The sequence below is a fragment of the Eptatretus burgeri genome, chromosome 18 (genome assembly GCF_056783735.1).
Source record: "Eptatretus burgeri isolate ZD-2024b chromosome 18, Ebu_testis_v1, whole genome shotgun sequence".
Classification (NCBI taxonomy): Eukaryota; Metazoa; Chordata; class Myxini; order Myxiniformes; family Myxinidae; genus Eptatretus; species Eptatretus burgeri.
In genome coordinates, this window is record NC_140978.1 from 39,815,294 (window position 1) to 39,825,340 (window position 10,047).

General features: G+C 45.6%; 1 protein-coding gene across 3 annotated transcripts; it reads right to left on the bottom strand.

Annotated features, from left to right (window-relative positions):
• Positions 1–289: 289 nt before the first annotated feature.
• On the bottom strand, positions 290–10,047 carry LOC147008940 (uncharacterized). Of its 3 annotated transcripts, XM_085863664.1 has the most exons (5): positions 8,218–10,044; positions 7,881–8,045; positions 4,443–4,608; positions 3,613–4,000; positions 290–959 (listed from the first exon to the last, which is right to left on the bottom strand). In XM_085863664.1, the coding sequence occupies exons 1-3, from the start codon at positions 8,300–8,302 to the stop codon at positions 4,469–4,471; spliced, it is 390 nt and encodes a 129-aa protein (XP_085719790.1). In that variant the 5' UTR covers positions 8,303–10,044; the 3' UTR covers positions 290–959; positions 3,613–4,000; positions 4,443–4,468. The 3 variants fall into 3 exon arrangements, 1 of the variants encoding a protein (XP_085719790.1); XR_015053185.1 differs by having other exon boundaries at positions 3,613–3,938; positions 7,881–10,047; XR_015053186.1 differs by lacking the exon at positions 3,613–4,000 and having other exon boundaries at positions 7,881–10,043.

The following is a 10,047-nucleotide window of genomic DNA, read 5'->3' on the forward strand; positions in this document are numbered from 1 at the left end:
AACACTTTCTCAGAGATGGCTGAACTGATCTTCGTGAAACTTTCAGAGGTTCATCAGTGGGTGCTGGGCAGTGTTTTGGCCCCAACAATTATTGAAAATGATACGAAGTTTTTATAAATTGCTCTGTCATGCCGAAGCCTTTGTGATTATGTGAAAGGTAAAACTAAATGACCCCCGACCCCATTCCTTAGTGGGTGGAGGGAAGTGTTTAAGGCCGACACAAAAAATATGAAATATACCATCAGAGATGGGGAATCCCCACCCATTGAAAAATAATTGAAATCAGATCAGCATTTTTCCATTTATTAAAAAAAAAAAAAACATTTTTTTCAAGATGGCCGCCCCAGTTGGCCATCTTGGGTCCGGCCACGCCCAAAATCAATAGGGTTCTTCCTTTTCAGGTGGTACATGTGTGACTCAAATTTCAAATCGATATGGCGAACAGTTTATGAGTTATCGCACTCACAGCTAATATGTTGATGCCCGGACGGACAGACAACGGACGGATGACCCGGGCGACAACAATATCCCCCTTCCGCCACGCGGTGGGGGATTAAAAAACAAATTGATTTCTTGAAAATGTCAACAGGATAAGAACAGTACCCGGTAACTGTGGTTACCCCAGATAGTTATGAATAACATTTATAATCCCTTGGAACCATTTCCACAACAATGCTTTAGACACCGTTCCTTGAATTTATAAATTATACGATTTGAAAGAAGACATTTTAAATTAATTTTATTCTCAGGAATTACAAGAGAAAATGTAACAGTTCAATGATAATCCATGGTGAATAAAGTCTTTCAACTCAACAAAGTTCTTCTTTTTTTTTTCTTCCAGTTCTGTCTTGAGAATGAGGTTTCAGTTTTCAGGTTTGAAGAAGTGGAAAGGGTGCCGGAGATAAATCATCAACATGTCCAAAACATTCCCACGTCTTCCCAGCACTCTCTTGATATTGCTGAAAAATAATAAATAAATACATAACTTATAACTGGAAGGGCACTCGGTGGAGCACATACCTCGGCCACGCAATGCCTGATCCATAGTCCAAGAGCATTAGGGTTTAACCTGGACATTTTTGGTAACAAGCTGATTTTTTCAGGAAAGGTCCAGGAATGTGTGTGAAATAACATACTAAAAGTCCTCATGAATCCTCCTTGAGAGTTTTCCACAATCCAAAATGGCGTCCAAAATGGCCGCCATTTCCTGTTTTTCTCATAACTTTGCAAGTAGGTTTACCTATAACACATTTTAAATGTCTACACATATGTTTTGAAGTATAAGGAACTCAATACAATACATATCGGAAGATTTTGAAACACACAAAAACGAATAAAACCGCTTAAGCTCTTTCAGAAATCCAAAATGGCGTCTGAAATTGCTGCCGTTTCTGGTTTTACACCAAGGTACTTCAACACGCACTTTAAATGTCTTAATATATGTTTTGCGACTCAATGAAATGAATCATATACTTATTGGGAATTTTTCAAAAACACGCATTTACCAATAAAAACACTTGAGCTCATCCTGAAATTCAAAATGGCGCCCGAAATGCCCCTTTTCCTGTTGTTGTTTTCTCATAACTCTGCAACTAAGTAACCCAATAAAGCACACTAAAATGTCTTTATATATGTTATGGGAGTCAAGGAATCTAGATAAATTCTTATTCGCAGATTTGAAACACGCATATCTATACCAATAAAACTACTTGAACTAGTCCCAAAATCCAAAATGGCGCCAAAGATGGTTGCAATTTCCTGTTTTTCTCATGACCCTGTGACTAAGTTACCTCAATATGCACTTTAAATCTCTAAATATATTATGTCTTGAGAAATAAGGAACTCATTCAGATACTTTGAAGTACAAAGGAAACAATAAAACCGCTGAAGTTCTTTCTGAAATTCAAATGGTGCTCAAAATGTCCACCACTTATCAACACACTGCTGTTTTAGCCTGTTTCAAGAGGCAAAGACATTCAAAACAAGATCATGCTAGAGATTCAAACCTCAAAAGTTTCAGATGAATCTTTACCTTACGCATGCACACACCTAGTTGCATCAGTCATTGTCTTCATCGTCGGATACTGTATCTTCAATGTTGATGTCCTCTGAAGTTGGGGTAATATCATCGTCGGCATCTATAAGAGTTGGTGCTGTATTGTTGCAATTGAGACCACTGCATTTACTGCACATTGAGGTACAAAAGAGCCCAAGTTTCTTGCAGCTACATGTCATGCTTCTGCAACCATCTGGTTTACACCCACATGCCACCATGTTCAGCAAAGTGTCGGGTGCAACAGCAATGTCTGTTTCTACCGGGGTAAGAGTCCCGTCCTGAAATCGCCAGCCCCATTCTGTTGGAGATAAGGAGTTACCCATCCATTCCTGGACGGTAAGATAGGCGCGATATGAATGTTGCTTTGCTGCAGCACTAGTTGGAGGTAGACTTTCTAGCTGAAAGGATGAACTCAGGGAACTGCGACCGATTGCCCGTTTGTATGCGATGTGACGGTAGTCATCAAGAGATTCAAAACTGCTGGCTCCATAAAGCTTAAGAATGAAGCCTTCCCCAGCTTTTTCCACCTCGTCATGGGTGCTTCCACTGTTTGTGAAGGTATCCAGCAAGTCGTAGTCCCGCTTCTTGTGCACCATGTTGAAAGCTTTACGCTTGCCCTGACGATAGATCGCAGAGACCGTGTCACATCCCGTCACAGCATGAAGAAACATCAAGTGATTTCTTGTGTCCCCTATGGCATGCTGAATCTCATGAATGTTGAAGACCGTGACAGGATTACTGCGGCATAGCATGTACACATCTGTGGAAGAGGTTGCCCGAGCAACTAGCATTACCAGTAAGTCTGTGTCCGTACCAACGACAGCAACTGGCACATGTTCTGACTCTGCCAGTGCTAGTGCTGTGGAGACAATCAGGGTGTCGGCGTCTGCTTCTGCCTGGATTTTTGGAAGAACTCAAGGTCTTATTGGTACTTGCGTGCTTCAGCATCTCTTAAGATGTATTCTAATGAGTTCCTCATACTTCAAAACATATATGTAGACATTTAAAGTGTGTTTTGGGGAAACCTGCTTGCAAAGTTATGAGAAAAACAGAAGAGGCGGCCATTTTGGACGCCATCTTGGATTGCGGAAAACGCTCAAGGAGGATTTATGAGGACTTTTAGTATGTTATTCTAGACATATTCCTGGACCTATCCTGAAAAAAATCAGCTTGTTACCAAAAATGTCCAGGTTAGGGCCTATTTTGACCTAATGCTCTTGGACTACCAGGAGAACAGATCAGACCCAATTCATAATTGTAATATCGTGCTGTATGTAGTTTGTTGGGTTCTCTTCAGAGTGAAGAATCACTTTTAAAATTAAATAATCCTTGTCATTATTCTGATTTGGATCTTCACCAAAATCTATCCAGTTCTTCCTTGTCACACACACAATATGTCCACCAAGTTTCATCCGAATCCGTTCACAACTTTTTGAGATGTCATGCCCACAAACAAACAGACGTGAAAACATAACCTCCTTCCTTCCATCTTCAGTGGCGGAGGTAATAACATCGAAGTAACATATCATTTAATTAATTTAATCAACTGAACTTACCTTTCAAACGCCATCCAATAAAGTTCAACAACGAGTCCAACACATCGATTTGGAGGTGTAAATCAACATCAGTAGTGGGAGAACACCGTTTATCCAAGACAATTCAAGAGTGGAGTCTTGGGTGCTGGAGTGATATGTAAAGCCAAGGTTCGAGAACCTTGGAGGGATGCTTGTGGAAAAGATCCTTCATGCATCGTAACGAGGAGAGCGCTTTCAAATCATGGCAACAGCTTTGAAGTCATTTCGTGCAGTATTTGAGGTGGAACTGCTTGAAGTTATTCCATTGGAACCTGCAGGTAGGTTTAGTGAGCTGGAAGTAATGAAGACTGTTGGGAAAAAGGAAGGGGATTTCTGATTGAACAAGTCTGAGTCGATGAGGTAGAAAAGACTGTGGTCACAGCGAAGATTGGAGATGTTTTGGGAGAATGTTTGAAGTTGATCCAGAGGATGATGATGGCAGCAGCAAAAGGGAAGGAAGAAACAAAAAGAGATAGAGATAATGTTGGAGTGTAAATGTGTTTGTGCAGTGATGAGGTGACGCATGGCGTGCAGTGATAAGGTGACGAAGGGTGTACAGTGATGAGGTGACTCAGCAAATCCAAAGGGTTAATGGCAGCAGTTTCCCTCATGAGTGACGGACCATGATTGGCATTGATTGTACAAATCAGGGAGAGACCTCACCTGTTTGATGTTGGCTGATTCATTCTCACGTTTACATTCCCTTCACTCAGAATCGAGTTCCCATCATGAACAAGGAAGTGACAAATTGACAAACAAGGAAACAAGAAGGATGCAAGTGATTAAATCAAGTCCATGGAAGGTTTAAGTACCTGGAGTTCTTGAGACTGATGTTCATTTAAAAAAATCCTGAATCAGCCATCTGCAACAGCCTGGTGTAGCGTCTTGCATTTCTGGAGAGCTTATACGGAGTGATGATGGAATCGCTGCCAAACATGGCATCCTCCTCCCCGGCAACTGTAACTATGACGTCTTCCTCTGCACACACATCAACAAAACGGTCAAAAACGCTCAATAGCATCGTCATCATAATCTCCATCATTATCGTGCATCCCAACACAATCTGGAATGAATCTCCCTCTGTCTCCCTTGGGGAAAACGACAATCTAAGATTTGTCTGGAAGTGGTGTTTCCCGGGCTGTACGGCACCCCTTAATAAACCAATGGAAAGAGACTTTACCTGCAGGAGCTTTCCTCACTCCAAATTGGAAAGTGATGTGTAGTTCTCATCCTGTCAGTTATACTTGAGATCGAAATTGAAGACTGGCCCATCAGGCACTGGCCACACAGGTGTTACTCCAGAAGTTTTACCCTTCTGAGTCTCATTTCTGTCCTTTTTGTAAGGAGCTGTCCGTTGGCTCACAAGGAGCTCCTCCGCCCTTTGACAGGTTTTGTTTTTAATCCTGTTGGGTGTCCATATCCAAACACCCTCCTCACCAGAAAACCTGGTGGGGGAGACGGTTTCGTCGCAGACAACCCGACCATGGAACAGGTTAGCACATGTTTACATGATACCTGTAGTAAGTCACAGATCTGATCTGACCCGACCTGACACAGGGAAGGGGATGGAAAGTTCTCATAGTTGTTGATTAGCCCTGGTCAGTTCTGCTCGAACAAGCCAACGGCACGGAGATAGCCGTGATCTCCCGGGAGCGCCCCAGTGATCCCTCACTTCTAAGATTAGCAATCATCAAGGATGCCTCTTCACGGTGGTTGTACCTTTCAATGCAAGACAGGGGTCAAATCCTCCTCACTCTTCCCTTCTGCCAAGATTCGTCAGAGCAGCATGGCCAAGGTCAAGACTCATATTTGTTGTTTCGATGGCAGACCTCATCCACTTTGACCAAAACTTGACAGCATATTGCTAGCTAACCACTACAATCCACGACCTAAGAAAGAAACATCAATACAGTCATCCCCCGTTTATCGCGGGGGTTACGTTCCAAACCCCCCCCCCCCCGCGAGATGTGAAAATCCGCGATGAATGGACGCCTCCCCAAAAAATGCCTAAACATGCCTATTTTTTTTATAAACGCGGTGTATAAACACGATTCGGTTTGATTTCTATCGAGTGCAGAATAAACGCTGGGTGGTGTATTAACACGATTGGGTTTTATTTAGAGTGATTATTAAACGCTGGGTGGTGTATAAACACGATTCGGTTTGATTTATATCGAGTGATTATTAAACGCTGGGCGGTGTATAAACACGATAGTGTTTGATTAATATCGAGTGAATATAAACCTTCCTCTGGCGCTTCGGTTCCTTGCCAGAAGCCTTGGAAGGTGGAGGGCGTTTGGGCGGCATCGTGGGACTTGGAGAAAAAAAAAAACGTAGAAAATATTCGAAGTTCACAAGCGAAACTTTGTCTCGTGCGTTGTGTGACTGATCGAGTGCCACGCGTTATAATTTAATGCTTGAATCATTTATATTTTATGTATTACCGCGATGTACCGGGGGAATCCACAGAAAAAATTAGTTAGGTTCCAAGGAAAAACCGCGATGAAGCGGGGGCGCGATTGGTGAACCGCGATATAGCGGGGGATTACTGTATACAGCATTGCAACACTTCAGAACAAAACTGTTACTATTTGGCATGCTTAACCAAGTCACCTGGTTTAAAATAGGAGAAGGGGAGGGAGGCAGGAAAAAATAATAATGGAAATAAACCTAGCAACTAACTGAATAAATAAACCAAGCCCTCCCCCCCACCCTGAAGTCCCTATCTGTGGCTGCTCCACCGAGCCCCCTCTTTTTGTCCGTGTGTCTCATCACTAGAATACGATTGTCTTTTGGGTTCCCTCAGTCGGTCCCAAATTCGTCATAATATCCCTCTAACCTCCTTAGAAAGGAAAGGTGGATCTGTGGGAGCATGGACGGTCCCTCTGCGGTCCCTCGAGAACAGTTATATCAGTAAGTGTGTGTTTATAGTTAGGGACCCAACCTGTGTCTAACGGGAAGTACATGTGTGCGCTGCGGAGATTCATTTGCAACAAACCTCCTTCACTTCACTCACCGACGCCATGGCCCACGAGTGTCCAGCCATGTACGTGGGCGGAGATTTCCATCACCTCAGACCGGGACTCCGCCCAGGAAGGCAGGGACGTGCCCCTTGTCCAATCAGAACACAGAAGGCGGCTTTCCCATGACACGCCGGCCAATGAGGGTTGAGATGGCCACAGAGTTCGACTTTCCCACGACACGCTGGCCAATGGGGGTTGAGATGGCCACAGAGGGCGGCTTTCCCACGGCACGCCGGCCAATGAGGGTTGAGATGGCCACAGAGTTAGACTTTCCCACGACACGGCGGCCAATGAGGGTGGAGACCGCCTCAGAGGGATATATTTTCTCACCCCGGACAAGAAGGAAATATAAAGGAAGGCCAGACAGAGCGGTTGGTTGGTCGTCTTGGTTGTCACCGGGTTGGTCATCATGGTCATCACCATCGTGTTGCGGGTTAAAGTCCCGCCGAGCTGGATCATCGTCGCCTCTGATCTTCTCCTTGGCCGTGGTCGATTGGTGTGTGGCCAGTTGGAGAGTGCGGTGCCCGGTGCTTGGAGTGGCGTCGTGTTGCGGGTTCGAGTCCCGTCGAGCCGGATCGTCAAGGGCCACACGAGGTGGAGGCTCTGTCTCCAGCTCCCTTTCCTCGAGCTGGAAGACTTGAATAAAGACCATTGGTGTGTGTGTGTGTGTGTGTGTGTGTGTGTGTGTGTGTGTGTGTGTGTGTGTGTGTGTGTGTGTGTGTGTGTGTGTGTGTGTGTGTGTGTGTGTGTGTGTGTGTGTGTGTGTGTGTGTGTGTGTGTGTGTGTGTGTGTGTGTGTGTGTGTGTGTGTGTGTCCCTGGGCCCTGTCGGAGGAGAACTGTTAAGTGCCTTGTACATTATTTGCATTTCATTTCTTATAGTCGGATAACTCTGCCCTTTATGTGTTCCTTCCCCACCTATTGTAAATAAATATCCTATTGTTGAATGTTTCAGAGAGTCTTTGTCCTTTCCTTCATTGGCTTCCATGGTGCGTGTTGGGGAATTAAAAAGGCCGATGCCGTAGTTGTGCATTTGGACAGACAGGACCTCGGTAACCATCCGCTCGGGTTATGCACGGTTACGGCTCGTCCCGTTCAAGCTCCGTCGAGGGTGTGAATACTCGGTAGTTCGCCACGTGGGCCTCAAGGTATTTTGAAGTTTGGCAAATAACCCTGTGCCCACACGTTTGATTTATTGACGATTCCCGGTTCTGTAAGGGTTATCGTACCTTCGGAGTTATCCGAGGGTGACGATCTGAATTCCGGGTGTTCGGTGGAGCCGACTCTGCTGCTCCATCTCGCGGTCGTGCTCGCAGCTGATACCCGGCCCACAACAATATGTCTGCAGGTCCCACAGCTTCTCCGGGCAGGTGAATCCAGTGGCCAGTGGTTACCTGAGTGGTGGATAGTGCAAAGGTGAAACGCAACACTCCTAACTACTCTATCCATTATCACATCAACAATTAAACTTTTCCGGGTCTTCCCAATGTGTCTTAAAAGTATGTGCTTCAAACAACCGAAATCACCCGTCACACGCATTGGTGCTCACACTCGTTCGGGCCTTACCCTCTGTTTTTCTTCCATGCTTCTGCACAATTTCCCGGCTTGGCAGTGTGGCTCTGAGCAGGTCGACACACCTGCGGACTCGCATAATGACACGTCTGCGATGCTGAGGCTGCCTCAGACCTTACCTGCTCTAATCCAAATTATCAGGGGGCTCTCCTGGATTCCCCATACCCCCACTCCTCGGTATCACAAGGAAACACAAGGTAATCACACAGGTGGAGGTCATTCAGTCCATCATTCCTGCGCCACATCAACTCCACACAAATTTGTCAACACAAGATCATAATAAGAAAGTGCAAAATGTTTTAAATTTTATTTTATTTTTTCAAGTGTTTTTTGTGTTTTTGTATATTTTTCCACCCAGGGGAGGGGGCATGTGTTTGGTTAAAAAAACAATCAACCAAACACCCCTTGATGAGACCCCTACCAACAACTCTCCGAAAACATGAACACAATCACCCATCAATGCTCAAACTACCTACAAGTCCTGCCAACATCCCGACACCCACAATATGATGCATTTCTTTTTTTGATATGACAGTTTAAAAATTTAACCCTCACCCATGCTGTAACCCGAACAGCTTTTAAACTTGCTATTTTATACACTTAAAAAGTATGTATAAAGCTGAAACTACATCCAAATATACCTCAAAATTGGGGCAAAAACATACTGATGTATGAACATTGTCATTGCTTTGGTTAAAAAAAAAATGACATTCAATGACAGACATGTAATAACGATGATCTTCGGACCCCGAAAATGGACACATTTTTCCATCATTGTTACGAATCTACGCTCGCCCGGCGTGCGAACGACCGCTTTTAACCGAATCACGGCCGTACGCCCACCGGACGAACAATTCAGTCGTGACTTCCCGGAACAACGCCGAGAACCAGTCAGGTGTGCCTTCAACGCACACCAAGGCCCAGTCCGTATTCTACCCGCGCGCGGCAGGGTCAATCGCCGAATATCGATATACCTAAGTATTCGCGCGGGTAACCTACCAAGGGACCGTACCTGGGCGAAGGCCTGTTTGGACACGAACCGCTTAAGCGGTTCGTTCCGTTCTAGGATAACCGAGCGGGTATTATCGCCAGACCCGATTCTATTATCGGTATTCAAAAACCAACTAGTATTCCGAAAAACAATATGGCATTTCAATGGGGGGAAAAATGACACGACGAACGGGGTACATTTATTTACTACACACGTATACAGGGATGCAGGTATATACAGGCATGCAATCAATGGGGGAAGGGGACAAGACACGAGCAAGGTAAAGCACTACGACCGTCTATGATTTACCATGTACATTTACTTCACAACAGTTCTACTTGAAAGACTCGGCGCCACAACATTCACTCAAAAGAAAAGCAAAGAAAAGACCCCCCTCACAGACAAGGGAGTCAGACTGGGCCCGTGGGCCTTTACAACGTGGGGCTTTGGTGACCGAAAGGGCCCCACGAGACCGTTGCAGGTTACTTGCACCCCCGTGGTACCTTGATGGGGCGAGTCGCGACGTCCCGTCCCCACGGCAGCGAGCGTAGCCGCGGTTGAGCTCGGGCCCTCCGCGTGGCAGGCAAGCTCTCTCCGGCTCTCCCCACACGCACGCGCAGGTTCGCGCGACACAGCAGCGCTGCGCCTCGAGCCCGCGTCTCCTTTGCGACACCCGGACCTCCACAGACCGACCGCTCCAAGCTCCTGACTCGGACACGAGCCCAGATCTTCACGCAGCTCCGGCAGAAGCAGCACAGCTCCTTCCGCGGCATCAGCAACTCGAGAGAGAGAGAGAGAGAGAGAGAGAGAGAGAGAGAGAGAGAGAGAGAGAG

Excerpts from the sequence above, each read along its gene's own strand:
- LOC147008940 (XM_085863664.1), bottom strand. The coding sequence starts at position 8,302 with ATGCGAGTCCGCAGGTGTGTCGACCTGCTCAGAGCCACACTGCCAAGC. Across the intron at positions 8,046-8,217 it reads GCATGGAAGAAAAACAGAGG|GTAACCACTGGCCACTGGAT; the intron begins GTAAGGCCCGAA and ends TCCACCACTCAG. Across the intron at positions 4,609-7,880 it reads ACCCTCGGATAACTCCGAAG|AGGAAGACGTCATAGTTACA; the intron begins GTACGATAACCC and ends ATGTGTGTGCAG.